The 16,204-nt window shown below is 38.0% G+C and overlaps 1 protein-coding gene across 3 annotated transcripts in view; it reads right to left on the reverse strand.

Annotated features, from left to right (window-relative positions):
* Positions 1 to 16,204, reverse strand: part of LOC139135834 (transcription cofactor vestigial-like protein 4) — a 72,310-nt gene that overhangs the window by 15,878 nt on the left and 40,228 nt on the right. For 2 of the 3 annotated variants that reach the window (XM_070703573.1, XM_070703575.1), the window contains one exon: positions 4,447 to 4,654. In XM_070703573.1, coding sequence (XP_070559674.1) covers positions 4,447 to 4,654 — 208 coding nt within the window. Of the gene's footprint in view, positions 1 to 4,446; positions 4,655 to 10,838; positions 11,324 to 16,204 lie in introns of those variants that run through there. The other variant, XM_070703574.1, reaches the window with a different exon arrangement.

Consider the following 16,204-nt stretch of genomic DNA (forward strand, 5'->3'; position numbering starts at 1 on the left):
TCAGATCTGTACATGATTTCCACGGATATACATGTAGTAGATACTGCCACATAAATGATTTCAGATTTGACAAGTATAGACATACTACTTGTCTGATTGTAGGGTCAGTATAATGAAAACTATCTCTATACCAGAGCATTGTGATCGCATTTAGAGTAGAAGGAATGAGGAGAAGAACTATGTTATGCTATATTTTCTGTGATACACCTAAATTTAAGTCAGTTGACGATGTGAATTTTCAGAAGAGCAGAGTCAGGCACAAAGAGAAGAAAGACATTGAGTAATTTGATTGACAACAAAGCAAGAGAGTCGTAATTATTACGATGAAGATTCAAAAATGGAATTTGAAAGATCTGAATATCTTTGCAGTCATGCCAAAATGAGTGCATTTATAAATTTTGTCAAGATATTTGACAAGACTATACACAGTGAGATTGGCAACTTTATGACTATTATGAGACTTTGTTTATTAATTTTTGTACAGCATGCTGTGTACATTATCGACAGATATTATTATTATTATTTTTGCATATAGTTAAGTCAAAATGGATGTAAAAATACGCTTGATTCTGCCATCCAGAAGACAACCAGAGACACTGGGCAATTGAAATAAATGACAGTGAATTGTAAGGATACTACTCTCAGCACAAACATTTCAAGGCTCTGTGCAGAAAAATGTTGATATGTTCAAGGTTGAGCTGAATTACTGAGCTAAATTAAAGAAATAATTGTGGTTTGAAGAGGCCTATGAATTTATGGTCAGGAATCTAGATGGTCATTTTCCAGCTTCAGGGTTCCCACAGTTATAAAACAGTGCTAGATTCAAGATCAATGATTTCTTCCAGTCAGTTCTGTTGCTGTATAAAGTGGATCATCACCAGAACATTACCAGTCCTGAACATATCAAACTTTCATTGAAAGTTTTCCTATCGGAGACCAAAAAAATCACTTTGGACAAATCTGAACACTTGAAACTGAACATCGCATACAAACAGATGAGCGTATGAAGTTTGTAAAAACTTTTCACACTTACTGACCAGCAAACAAGATCCTCCTAGTTGTTTGAACACACAGACCAAGACCTGCAAAAAGCATGTACCTTCATCCGTGTTGAAGTCTGCAGTGACGAGTGTGAAAGGGATACAGTTTGGCGAGAACGCACTGAGAGGATGAATATATATATGTATACTTAAATTAAATATACCCTCTGTACTGATGTGGAACGGACTCACATTTCACTAACTGAACATCTTTGCCATATTCATCATCTGTCAAGCACTTCAGAAGTCCTTCTTTGCAACTGCTTGGAAACATCATCCAGTGGAAGCAGGGAGGAAGACAAGCATTTATACACAGATTAGCATCAACTGTCACAGGGAAGATATCAGAACTCAAAAGAGATATGACCAGTCCAGACAGATCAATGCTGCGCACGGACTGTTTGTACTTTAAACTGTGTCTCAAACTAGATGAATTGTGTACGGTCTGGTGTTAGGCAACATGGCTCTTAAACTAACAGACAATCATTCCATGCGTTTGCATTCCACCACCAGATGTCTCCCATTCCATGCAATCTTTCCCACACAAGCCAAGGTGCAGAGAAATTTTTAGTTGTCTTTTTCTCCTCTTTCACAGCCATGGGAAAAAATTTGCCGCCTGCACAACTGTTACAGCAGTTTTCGCCTTTCTTATCCAGGTATGCACCTTCAGGGAATTCGCACTGGGGAGGCCTGACCCAGAAGCTCATACTTTGGCATAGTTGTAACTCTGTACTGGACGCATCAGACACATCCAAACTTGTGTGAGATAACCAATGCCAATTGATTACAGGTACATGCGTATCAAGGGCGATGTTGCTCATAGCGGGCCTAAGTCCTTATCTCTCTGACATGTGTTATTTTGGGTACTGTATCTTTAATTCCTTGGAGAAACTATTTCTGTTCTTGCTGATGGGTCAAGTCTGTTTCTCTTGTCAAATCTCTGCTAAAGCCCAGCTTTAGCTGGCATAACATGTGAATTCTTTACTGACATAACTTTCTCCGTTGAAACGTTACATCATCATCAGTATTCATGGATTACATCTGCAGGCAAGGTCACCACAGAGCTCAGACAGCTGAGAGGAAAAGCATGCCTAAGTCAACAGAATAGAATAAATCACTTCTTTCGAGACGTAAAAAATAACCCAAATCACATCAGAAATGGCAACTCTGTCTCTTTCACATTTGATAGTGGAATGGTGTTGACAGAGAAATGGACGGAAGCAAACAAACAGCACGTACACAGGGAATGCACAGGAAGACCTTTTTTGCTGGAAAGTGAAATATAACCCTAGCTTGAGATGTAGAGAGATCAACAGTTTTTCTCTATAAATTGATTGTTTGTTGTTTCTTTACTCTGAGGCCAAGTATGCAAGGGATGTTTCCTGCATGCATGCATGATATGATATGGTCATGGCTTTGATGGTCCCAGCATGTAATGACATCATTCGTTCTTCAAAACTAAAAATTATGCCTGGTAAATAATAATCCTTTTCATTCACTATCAAGCTGTGTGAAAAGTATCTCACTCGGACTTAATAAATTAATGACCGACATAAAAAAGACAATTACAAAAGACAGAGGAAAGTCAGTCACTGACAGATACAAACCAGAATAAGATAACTAGCACAGTTTCAGCTAAAACTTGCAGACAGCAAGGGCTGCAAAGTGTTACTTCTGAGAATTCCAGAAGCCTGTTCTGCAATATTGATTTATACTTTTGCACTCTCCGAGAGTATTACAACACACTGAAGAGCACAATTGCATGAAGGAATGAATGAAAATCTCAGCTGTGTGTGCATGTGTGTATGCCCTCTGAACTAATATGACGTACAAATGCCCCAAAAAGTTCTCTTTGACGTAAGAGGCAGAAATATGGCATGTATTATTGGTGCACGGCTGATGTTTCTGAAACTTGTAGAAATTATTTAATTGACTCAAAGAGACCTCAAATCACTACAGACAGATGCTACATATCTACGAGGCTAAAGTTGTCTAGACCAATATTGCTACTTTATAATGTTAGTATTATTTCCGAACCAGCCAATATTAGTCTACTGGTAGAATCTATCCCATAAAACAGAGCAGCAAAATGACTTGCTAGGTTCTAGACTTGCAAGAGGGATGAGAAGGAATCTGCTTTCTGGGTGAAGGTCATGAGGGATAAAGGTCAGTATTGATACAGTGAAGGGAATTAACACCTCCCGTTTCTGGTTCAGTAACTGATCGACGTGTAGAAGTGGTGGTACAACTGTTACATGTGCACTGAGTGTCTCATCTGTCGGTCAATGTCTGCAGAAAGTTTAACCAGACAAGCTGTTTATTTTTGTTATAAAATACCTCTGGTCTTGCATTATAAGGTCAAGAGCACATCACTTGCAAAACACTGTCAGCACAAGGTCGCATCAAGGTTACCATCAGTCTTGTCAAATTTATGGTAACATCCTTGCCAGGGCTGATTTTAGAAAGGTATTGTGCTGTACATATATACTTAAACTGAAAAGTTCAGCGCATAAACGGACCGATATTGGCTTCTGAGGGTGAGTGCTTACAGTATGCTTAAAATGATTGTAAACTGGAAATTCTAACACAACACTGACAGAGACAGCGCCAACTTGATGGAAGTTCTGATTCAGTGGCCGACTCTCCTGGCCACTATGAATCATACTCAATCCTTTGACAGTGACAGAGAGTGGATCTTTTGGATGTGTGCAACAGCAACACAATATACACTCAGTCAGTCTTAATGTCGGTATTCCCCATATTGATTTGACACTCAACATGCCAGACATTACTTTCTGAGCTTGCCCAGGGACTTTTTGTTTTAATAGCGAAGTCAATGGTCTTATTGGTTGCATAGAACTTTGTTAAAAGTAATTATGGAATAGACTATGAGAATGCTATGCTTTGCTTGAGTCAAGTTATACGCCCGAGAGAGGCCCTGACCATTTTAGAAAGTGAACACAACGGTATAGCATGATCATGCCCTGTGAAAGATATCAGTAATTGAGTGTACTGATCCATTAACAGGTGGATGCACATGTGTCTGCTATATTCTACAATTACTCTGATGTAGTGTTCCCTATGTTTCTTATGGGAGAAAATTCCATGAGTGTCACATTATTTTTCTAAATATGTGGCATTGATCAACTGAGCTAGAAACAGAGATTCAAGTTTATACTAATTTTGAGACAATTGATCAACAGAGCTAGAAACACAATTTTGAGACCATAAGTACCAAAGTACATGCAGGTTGTGACACTAATTCAAACACTCAGTATGCATTTTCAGCCAAAAAGGAACACCTGCTTACACTCTAAACCATAACCCAACACACCCTCATCGTCACCCCCATCCCCAAAGAAACTTACCATCAGAAATCAAACCCAATACATGCTGATATACTTACGTTTGTGTTCCTGCACACTTGGTAGTGGTTGTCATCGGTTTGTTCAGCGGCGATGTACAGGTACTGATGTGATTTTCATCAAACTTCAACGCTTGAGAGAGTTCCCTGCGCTCTGTGCTTCTCCTCTGTCTGTTTATCTTGGATGGCAGTTCCTTCGGAGAATCCGATCTGTTTTCGCTATTGCCGTTGCTGCGAAGTGCTGCTTCTCCTACCAGGCAGAAGACAGAGAAATCACGCATTACAAATTGTTCACCCAGCTTTTGTTTTTTCTCTCCTCTCACAAGAAACACACTACTGGGCCTGGGCACTGAGGAAGTGCTTCTCTTTGAAAAGTGACACCACCAGTCTTGCACCAGAGAGTACTTAACTTCTGCTGAAGTCAAACAGGAACTGAGGCAGACACTGCAGTATTTGACCCCAGTTAAACAGTTTCAATATATGGTAATTGTGCAGGGGACTACTGGGAAGAAATCTAAGTGACCTGCAACAACACACACATGCTTCATGCTTCCTCATCTTGTAATAATCCCACAATAGGCAGTACCGGATTATATCCTGAACCATGGGAAAGACCTGAGTATTACAGCTGATCTTGCCTTTCAAGTAAATTTGAACTTTACCCAAAAGTTAGGGGATTGCCCAGGTTTTGAAACTGACCAGACGCTTCAAAAGGGACAATTAAAATTCTAGTCTTACAGAAAGAGTACATGTATCAACACATAACACCAAGTTGATGACAACCAAAACTTTCACATGACGTACGTCAAACTTAATTAAAAATATCTAGGACAGCTAGACTGGTGATCTGTTTGGAAAAGCCATTAAGAAAGTTGATCTAGGATAGAGAGGGATTATTGCCATATGGATCTGGAACCGAAACTTTCAGGCTTAAATTTGTTGCACAGATATGCAGCAATTAGAAGAGTCTCAAATAGTTTGGGCGCATCTTTTCTCAGGGAAACGGCAAATTTTACTTCATGGAGAGGGACTTTTAATAGGGTTTTCATCATCTGTAAAGTGACCAAAACAGTTAAAGTGGACCATACACCGTACATATTGACTTTTTTCTTTGCTTTCCGAGTGGTTTATAGCCTGAGCAGTGCAAAGTCAGACTTTGAAATATTAACACAGTGGTAATACTGACAACTTCTATTAGTTAAAGACTAAACATAGCTGGAATATGTCAGTTTGCCGCGCAAGCGTGATGTGTTTATGATGTGCTGGGTCACAAACTCCAGAGTTCATGTAAAAGAATTGACATGAACAGTGGAAACTGTAGAGTGCAATGCAAGTACAGTGATGATATTCTGAGATATGATTCTGAGTCTGTGATCTGAAAACTATATACTTTATGGTTAATAATGTTATTGGGTTAATGGTTTATGTAACTTATAGAAGGCAGTATAAATGAGATTTAAGGTTGCTCCTTTCGCACTTTTGACTTGACATTAAATATTGTTGTCCGATAACGATGCACTTCTTTCAGATTGCAGCCCTCTAGAGTTTCATGACTTTATCTCAGCGCATAGCCGCTTCTGCCGAGATGCTGCGGATTACTCTGCTATCCTGCTGCACTGAGCTGTAAGTGATAGATAACACTGCTAGGGGTTGACAGTTTTGAGGGCTTATTAACCTCATTTGAAATGCACCATATATCTCATATAAGCTGTAAACGTGAACGCTGTTTTTCATTCATGTTGAAGGAAATTGCACAACTGTTATGCCAGTATTTATTCCCACAGAACAAGTTCACAGACTTGGTCATTGTGATTCCAGTATCTGGAAATGATTAACATCTTTTACCATATATGAAACAATCAGCAAAATGGTAAAACTAAACACAAGGAAGTATATCTGTAAGAAAAGGATGGCAAGCCCACATAACTGATATTTTTGAAGAGTGGTACATGTACATACACCATATGTCAATGGGAATCAAAGTTAGTATTGAATTTTGACAAAGTTGGTAATTTAAAGCTTTGCAATCTGTAAAATGAAATACTTCTGTCCCCATCAGGAATATGAAATATTTGGATACAAAATGTTGGTTCCTCCCTGCAAAATTTCCCGCAAAGATCCCTGGGCTATTTTGTATAATTCGAAAGGGTTTCAAATCTTGTGACCAATAGATTTTGCGTTAAAGTTGAGCAAGCTCTTAACGCTGTTATTTTTTTTAAGTACATGGAATTATATAGGGCAGCACAATATGAATCTAGAACATGAGCTGCTTGTGTCATTAACAAAGCAGGTCTGCCTCACGCCACTTATGTGTGGAAGTACGCTGAAGTCTGTAAACCGACCACTCCCTTATTTTGATAGTGTGTAATTCCTTTGACTATGTCAATGTTTTCCATTAAAATTAAGCATTACATTCCCTGACATTCTGACACTTTTCCCGTTGGGAATTTTATGAGCCGGTGGGTGGTACACATCAAACTATGTCCGGAACTTCCTGCATTGTGTCCGAAAGTTGAGAAAAGCATATTTCAATCTCAGTGTAATATCAGATGAGTCGACCAGAATGTATTTATGTACACAGCGACGTTGCGTTGGCGGCCATAAAATATCAAAATGAGATAAAAGAAACATGCTTTCTTCCAATTAGCAATCCATTTAATATCCTTGAAAAGTTTTCCTTAATCTAGTTTTGAATCCTTGACACAGATACATGCAGTTCAATATTTCCTGAACTCACATCATTATCGTCGTCATCATCATCATCATCACCACCATCATCCCAAACAATCAACAGCATTGTTCCAATTCGTCAACCAACCATCTCCTCAATCAAACTATTATAATTTCATAAACAAATAGTAAACAGAAAATAAAAACAGAAATTGGCAAATCATTTGACCATACCCATAATCCTGACAAACCATCGCGAAATGCACTTTCAACCAAGAATTACCAGAAAAACGTTCAAGAGATTTTGAGCAAAAATGTCCTGATATCCTGCACGAATCACTTACAACAGCATGACATATAATTGAAATGTAGCTGCTGCACTTATACTTTGATAACGCTAATTTCACAATCAATTATCTCATCTTGGTCATTTTCTCTGTAACTAAATTTCTACCTGTTCTCTTAATCAATGACTGTACAAAATTATCACTTTTGAAATATTAGAAATACCGTAGCTTTCTTTCTGTGCAATGGACATGAAGAAATTCAATAGTTAAATATTCCTGACCCCTCGGTTGGTTTAAGTTGACTGCTGAGGAAAGTTCAGATGCAGTGGCATTGTGGGATAGACTTCAAACCATGGAAATATTTACTATATCTAGTAACTGATTCACAGGTCATAGGTCAGAGGGTCAGAACTTCCATCTCACAATTAGCATGATTCGATATCCACATCCTTACTTGCAAAATATGCACTTCAAAATCATCAACTTGGTCCTTTCATATTGACAATCAAATACATGTATAAGGGGAAGACAAATGTTAATGTATGCTGTATATTCACTTCCATGTAACCCCTCCCCCTCCAAAAAACATTTAAATCATGACAAAATAACTTTGTAGAAAGTTCCCCGATGAGCACTTTTGAAGACCAAGCTGAGATGAGCTATTTCTGAGAGGAAACCAACGCATCAATTATCCCTTTCAAGCTGATAATGTTTCAGTTTCTTAAAATATTGTGACATCTTTCTTTCTTCTCCCTATCCTCCACACATTAATTTACACAAACAGATACAGTGGTCCGGAAGAAAACACTGAATGCTGAGAGAAACCTTCTGACCAATGCCCTACTTCATCTTTCACAAAATACTGCATGTGTATTGATGACAAAACCACATACTAGTATTAAAGCGATGGGAGATGTTGTGAGAAACTCCCACAGCATTCATCTATGAAAGCAAATACTCCCTGGGAAATGGGTGGTTTCCATGGAAACAGAGGTAGATTATCATCTCTCTTATTAAGAAATAATCTCAAGGAATTCCTTGAGAATTGGATCCCTATATATCAACGGCTGAGTCATGTGTGATAAACAATGTTAAGTCAAAGGGTTTACTCCAAGCAAGCTTGACTGTACGTGGAAGCTGGCCGGAGCATTTCATTTCACTTCTCCCAGAATTCAAAAGCTACTATGGTTGTACATGTATATAAAAGACTACAGATTTTATGAACTATGGCGAATTTAACTGGTGGCAAAAATTGATTGTCAGTAAAGTTGGAAAATCTCTTTGGTCAGTAGTAGTATTAGCTTTCAGCTTGAATTCATGCTACACCAGAATTCAAAATTTGTAGAAGAAAGATGACAAACTTCTCTGCTGAGCAATATTCTCAACCTGAGAGTGTCCTAATGTCAATCTGATTTCTATACTTTCATTTAGTATAAACTTTTATTCAAATCTTCTTCAGTTAACTTTGATATCGATGAAGAGTCCAACTTTTCCAAATATCTCCAACACTTTGCTTTCAGCACTCTAAGTCTAGGTCAATAGTTTTAAAACACCAGGAGCTGTCAGTTTCATTGTCAGGAATGACATTGATCAAGCATTTTTCCATCAAAAACTACCACCAGAATTATGATATACAAGGCTTGCCGGGCTTTGACTATACTTTGAACAAGTCGTGAAAGACACCCCAGGCTAGGCATATTTCTCTCTTGAAGCAAACATGAATGAATACGTCAAAGCAGATCACATACCTTCACCCCATAATTTTCTTCTTGGTGCTTCAAAGCAGAGCATTACCATTATTATCATAAATTCAAAATCTCCACACTGAATGAGAGAGGCAATGTCTAAATTTGGTTACATATTTGCGAGTTTTTCCTAACCCTGAGCCACTGGGCAAATCCCCTCTTTCTCACGTTTCATCCCAGTGCGTAATATTTTTGTTCAACGTATTTTTCGGCCACGATAAACGAAATTGCTGGAATATTTTCATAAATAGCCTGATTTCTTGTGAAGGCTCTGGAGGAAGATTTATGATGATAAAATGTGAATTAGAGTATTGGAATAGTTGTGCAAGGGACAACTGCAAACTGTCATCATTGATGTGACTGCAGTGACACTGCCAGTAAACTGACTCCATTTCTACTGTGGGTGTTGACGTCAAACAAACTGCGCTATGTAGCTATATAGACTTTCTACAAATCACAATCTGATACAATCCCCTTTGGAGTCCTTCTAATATATGTGGGCCATCACTCAAAACAATATACGAGCAGTCTCGCAGTGACGTTTTTGAGCGATAACGTACACACGCATAAAACCAACTGCTGTATGCACACACATGGGTGACATCAGCATGTTCTTAAGAATGCAAACTTTTGGCCCGAGGTGCAAATTTCCCTCCGTAACAGTCAAATGAAATTCTGTGTCCCTGAAAGCCATAAGTGAGTTTATTCCTTCCAGAAGGTGACATGCTAACCATTGCATTAATGGAATTACTTCATGAGCAATCCTTCTGGTCTTGGCACAGTTCCCACAGATATAAAGACCAGAAGACAACACTGTGGATAGTTTTTTTTTTAGTGTCACATGGTCAACAAGTCAAAACTTTCGAGAGCTATTTATCCAAATTTGGAAGAGATCTCTGTCATAAGAATCTGGTACAGAGCAGTTCTGACAGTGACTGTGATATAGAAACCAAAACTCTGAGGTAGTTTCAGAAAATCACTTTTATAGCAAAACGTGGGTGTTTTTTCCACTTGGCTCGACTTGGCTGTTATCCAAGTGTGGCTTGAAGCAAACGTTACCGCCATTCCAGCTATTTGAGAGCTGCTCCCGGTTGCTGATCCACATGTTAATGGACTAAATGTTGCCCAACTGTTTCAGATGAACCGTCCCCCCTCAACCAGCTCATTGACGCCTGGTTTTGCCAGACACACATGTTCCAGTGTAGACTGTGTGGATCTTGCAGCCAATATCAACTAAAATACCTATTGTTGGTACTGCAGACAAGTGAAACACTATCTTTGGCCTACATTTCAACACCTTGGGAGTTTGTGCAAGTTTATCCCCGCTGCATTGACTCTACAATGAGACCAATTTGTCTACGAACCTGCAGTAATAGCAACATACCTATCTACTCCTCTTCACAAACAGTATCTCCACTGATGGTAGTTGCTACCAAACTTTACAAATGAGTGAATACCACATACCGGTATATACTTACAGTATCCAAAAGTAACATGACAAAATTTGGTGGTGAATTAATTCTAAATAACACAACGAAATGTGAGAAATTGGTGATGAAAAACCCATCATGTCAACTTTTCTTACATCTTGTTGCTAGGCAGCTGAATATTGAATTTCTATAAGTTTCTTCAGAAACTAGGGCAGTTATGCGTATATTTTTACCAGCTAACTTGGAGTTGTTATATACTACAAGTAATGACACGATAATCAAAAACCTGAAAAGTAATTTACCTTTGAACATAATGAATGGCACAGCTTCAAAGCTAGCTAGCCCTGTATAGGTGAGAGTTTCCATGGCGGCGACAAATGATGAGGGCTGCAGGCAGTGGGTTTTCCGTTTCAACTGCACTGTTCAGGTTCAGTGTGTGTACACACACAACTAAAATGCTGCCTTCACACGGTATACACACACACTGCTAATGCTGGACTCTGGCGATGGTTCAGTTGTTTTCACAAGTTTAGCTGCAATGGTATGCACACCATGCCAGCTATGTCATTCATGCAAACACCCCCAACTTGTACGGAAATAGCAGTCAGTGGAAGGGCTTCAAGGAATGTCCAACTACCCAACTTTCCGCAAAGCCTCTGACAAAGACCTTTCTCTGCGTGTTTCTGGAAGAGACTGACTCGTGTAATGTGAGTGGTTCTCACTGAAGAGAGACTGAGGCCAGATCAAATGTCAGTGGTCTTGGAGCCATGACATCATCTCCCGTATTAAATGTTTATGTATGCAAATGAGGCTGACCGCTGATTGGCCTGCAGCCCAGTTCATTAATTGTGGAGTGGTCTGTCAACTTCATTTCCGAAAGTCTCTTTTGGTTTACCTCTTGCAAGTAGTAAAATATACATTGTACCTGCCAAAACAACGACATGGAGGCAAATTTATACCAAGAAAAGTACACCGTTCATTTACTTTACCAGAGAAATGTTTTGCCTCACATCCGCCTGTTTTGATGCATTCTTTACTTTTAAAATAAAGTCTTGGAAACTTTTTAAATATGAAACCTGAATAAAATTACACATATATTTCTAATCAGCAGTAAGCTCATTAATATGCAAAGTCTGAAAGCTCATTTGGAGACATAGATTATCAAAATGACCACTGATAATTATCTGTGTAGGATTGATGTGCTGCTGAAAGTTCATGTGGAGTTGGAAATGACTTAACAGACCAGACTCTGGAGTCCGAGAAGGAAGGGTTAGCATTGTCCCCATGCAACGGTAGGAATAAATACTTCTCAGAGCTCTTTAAGGAAGTCACACACCATTACACATACAATTTTTCTTACTGATAGCAGCGAAAGTTTGATGTCTGGATTCAATAACAATTTTAGTTTTGCCAGAAGCATTGAGTACCATGTGCAGGGAGTGATGCAGTGTGTTGCTGCCACTGATGATGATGATGATGATGATGATGATGATGGTGGTGGAGATGATGAAAACACCAATGAGACAGACGATGAGGACCACACACACTGTCCACTATGTACATGTATACCGGTACACTAGAGTGTTGTTTTAGATTTAGAAGTCACACTGCAAGACGATGCTAATAATGCTTATCATAGTGTTCACTCAACATTCACCTTTCGATGATAAGAAATAAGGATACAATATACATTATTCAACATCGTATCCAGATATACAGTGAAAAAAGATTTAATCTGACTGAAAAATTTCCATCTTCTACAAAAATTAACACAATCGGTACTGAACATAAATCTACATGTATACTGTCTGAACATATTGCCCGCACAGTTTCTCTTGAAGTTCATTCCTACAAATACTGTACTTTAACAGACATACTACATTATCTGAAAGTCTAGCTACCATTATAGTCTAGAACCTCACTTTGGGGTACCATCCCGGGGGTACCATACACTGAAACTACAGCAAAGTTTTTGACACATCCCTGATACACCAGACCATACATCCCCTCACACAAGCAGAATCACACCAGACTACAAAATCTCCTTTTACACAAGCGCAAATACACTAGACTGTGTTGAGGTAGGGTTACTTGATGAACTCCCAAGAGCCTTGTGCATCAGTAACCATTTCTCTAATCAATAACGACCTAGCGGCCGATATAGCTCCGCTGTGTTTATGTAGAGAATAACTATTTTTGATACATGTTGATGAAGAAGGTGGAAATCTTTGATAGCTCAATGCAGTGGCCAGAAAAAAGTGGCTAAAATAGCTGCAAAAATACACAATTGAAGATTTCATCATACTTTGAATATATCACATCGGATCATCCCTAAGAACATGTCAACCAAAGCTATCTGATGAGTAGTTTTTTGAGAATAAAATTTTCTGACCAAAAATGGCAACAATTGCCCCCCCCCCCAAAAAAAAATTGCAGATTTCATCATAACTTCAAAAGATCAAATTTAGTTCATCTATAGGAACCTGTATACCAAATTTCAAAGCTGTTAGACCAGTACTTTTTGAGAAACATATGTTTTGACCAAAAATGGCTAAAATTGCCCCAAAAATACAAAATTACAGATTTCATCAGAAATTCAATATATATTACTTAGCTCATCTGTAGAAACCTGTATACCAAATTTCACAGTTTTCAGACCAGTACTTTTTAAGAACACATTTTTGACCAAAAATGGCAAAAATTGCCCAAAATTACAAAATTGCAGATTTCATCATAATTTCAATAAATATCATTAAGGTGATCTGTAGGAACCTGTATACCAAATTGCAAAGCTATCAGATGAGTAGTTTTGGAAATACACATTTTTTGACCAAAAATGGCAAAAATTGCCCCAAAAATACAAAATTACAGATTTCATCAGAAATTCAATACATATTACTTAGTTCATCTATAGAAACCTGTATACCGAATTTTAAAACTATCAGACCAGTACTTTTTGAAAAATACATTTTTTGACCAAAAATGGCAAAAATTGCCCAAAATTACAAAATTGCAGATTTCATCATAATTTCAATAAATATCATTAAGGTGATCTGTAGGAACGTGTATACAAAATTGCAAAGCTATCAGATGAGTAGTTTTGGAAATACACATTTTTTGACCAAAAATGGCAAAAATTGCCCCAAAAATACACAATTACAGATTTCATCAGAAATTCGATATATATTACTTAGTTCATCTATAGAAACCTATATACCAAATTTCAAAACTATCAGACCAGTACTTTTGAGAAATACAATGTTTGATCAAAAATGGCAAAAATTGCCTAAAAAATGCAAATTTGCATACTTCTGCACAATTGAACAAATCTGAAATAGATCATCCTAGGACATATGTACTAAATATCAAAGCTATCTGACTGGTAGTTTTGAAGAAGAAGATTTTTAAAGATTTTTTTACCAAAAATGACAAAATTGCCTTAAAAATACAAATATGCAAATTTCACCACGATTTGAACAAATCTGACTGAAGTCACCCTAAGTAAACTGTATATCAAATTTCAAAGCAATCGGACAAGCGGTTTCAGAGAAGAAGATTTTTTTACAAAAACACCAAAAAATGCCCCAAAAATACAAATATGCAAATTTCACCACGATTTGAACAAACTGAAGTGAGGTCACCCCAAGTGAAGTGCATATAAAATTTCAAAGCGATTGGACTTGCAGTTTCAGAGGAGAAGGCAATTGTTGACGGACGACGACGACGACGGACGACGACGACGACGACGACGACGGACGACGACGGACGACGACGGAAAATCAACCTATTTGATAAGCTCCGCGTCGCTGACAGCGGAGCTAATAATGACTTAGAGCTCTAAGACTATTTGGAATACTTAAAGCATGCAAACTGTCCCAGCAATCTGACACAGTAAGTCATACAGCCATATGCGTAAGGAGGACCATTTTATATTTCTGTATCTTTTCATTTCTCTATTGGCATTCTATTTTTTCAAATTTCTAGTGTAAACATATACCCTGACAAAATTAATGTACCCTGGATATCTAAATTGTGACAATAACCGAGATTACAATACTCTTTCTAGAATCACACTTGACAGAAATAGAAACAATATAAGAGCAAAAGAGGCGATTGAAAACGCAAATAATACCTAGATATGCCCATTAAATTATGAAAGTTAAAGACCGCAGTGTTTCCTTCCTAACTGTTGGCACTATGCCAAGGCGTGCTGGTTGCCGCCAAGCAGTGGCTCATTTGTCCCCATCATCACCCCTGTGACACGTTTTTCCATCTCATGCAAATACACATTTGAAGAATAAAAATAATAAATTCTGCAACATTTTTCTAATTTTGAATTGCAAGGACTGTGAGAAGCTGATGAGCACTGGTCCAGGCCTAGCTATAGTGTGATTCAACATTTTGACATTGTATTTATTCATCATTTTGGGCGTCATCAAGTCAAGAACTTCATTCTGCCATACGGAGAGTATAGCCCACGTCAATTTGTCGAGATTGTTTTACATTATTAGGTAGGCAACAGACTGAAATATTGGAAAAGGACAGGGATTATCTTCAAAACATGGGGAAATAACATGGGTATAATCTCACATGAACAAAAACATAGATCATGTCCACCAATCTGAGATCAATGCATGTACATGACCTTGACGCGGACTGAGTGTACTTCAAGGGTACAAAAATCTGTGCCTTCATTAAAAGTTTCCCTGCCAGCACCTCAGCTTGAACTACCACAGTGTAGAGTTCAATGTACGGAGACGCGTTGTTTATGTACATACACAAAGTGTTTTTACAAAGTCAACATCAACTGCACTGATGAGTGGTGTCTGTCTGTTTCCATGACGACATGTGCCGTCTATGACGCATGCGTGTCTTTGGACTGGTTTGATCATTGCAACTTTATACTTCCGCACTTTTTAAAAAAAAACAGCAATACATTTGTTTTGTCTGGAGAAGACGCAACAAAATTTATGTTCGATTTAATTGATAAATACAAGGAGGCATGGGGGTTATATACAACATGTTGACTTGAAGGCCGTATATATCCTTTGAATGATGTACAAGTAGAACTTAATTCATGATGTACCTTGGACAAACCTATTCATTATACACACATAAATTCGACCCATCTGATTCTTGTTGTCTGACTCTTTGCAAGACGTGGACGGAAATACAAAATAAACAAATGAATAAGTAATAAATTGATACACAACACAAACTTATCCATCATTCTACTGATTCTGTCCATGGAGATGGTTCACTGTTTTCATCTCAAAGGATCATGGTGACCTACTTTTCTCTGTAACCATGGTACCTGGACAGAATTTGGCCACATGTACATGTATGTAAAAAATCCATCCATGATCTGGCTACAATATTTCTGAGAGATGCAAACATCAACTTGAGCATCAATGGAATTGAGGAGTATAAATCACCGTGACCACTGCTTTACTGAATTAAATCTAAAGCACGCTTGCTTTTCCATGAATTTACAGAACAACGGATCCATTTGCACATGTTCTACTCGACTTTATAAAGTCATCCTTATCATTGTTTCATCTATTTCGACGGCCTTTGCTAATTATTTTGAGTATTTTTCTCATTTAAAGAGCACAAAAGAGATATTTATAACAAAAATTTGTGCTGGTACAAGACACCGGTAACACAA

This window comes from Ptychodera flava, chromosome 6 (assembly GCF_041260155.1).
Source record: "Ptychodera flava strain L36383 chromosome 6, AS_Pfla_20210202, whole genome shotgun sequence".
In the NCBI taxonomy this organism is placed as follows: Eukaryota; Metazoa; Hemichordata; class Enteropneusta; family Ptychoderidae; genus Ptychodera; species Ptychodera flava.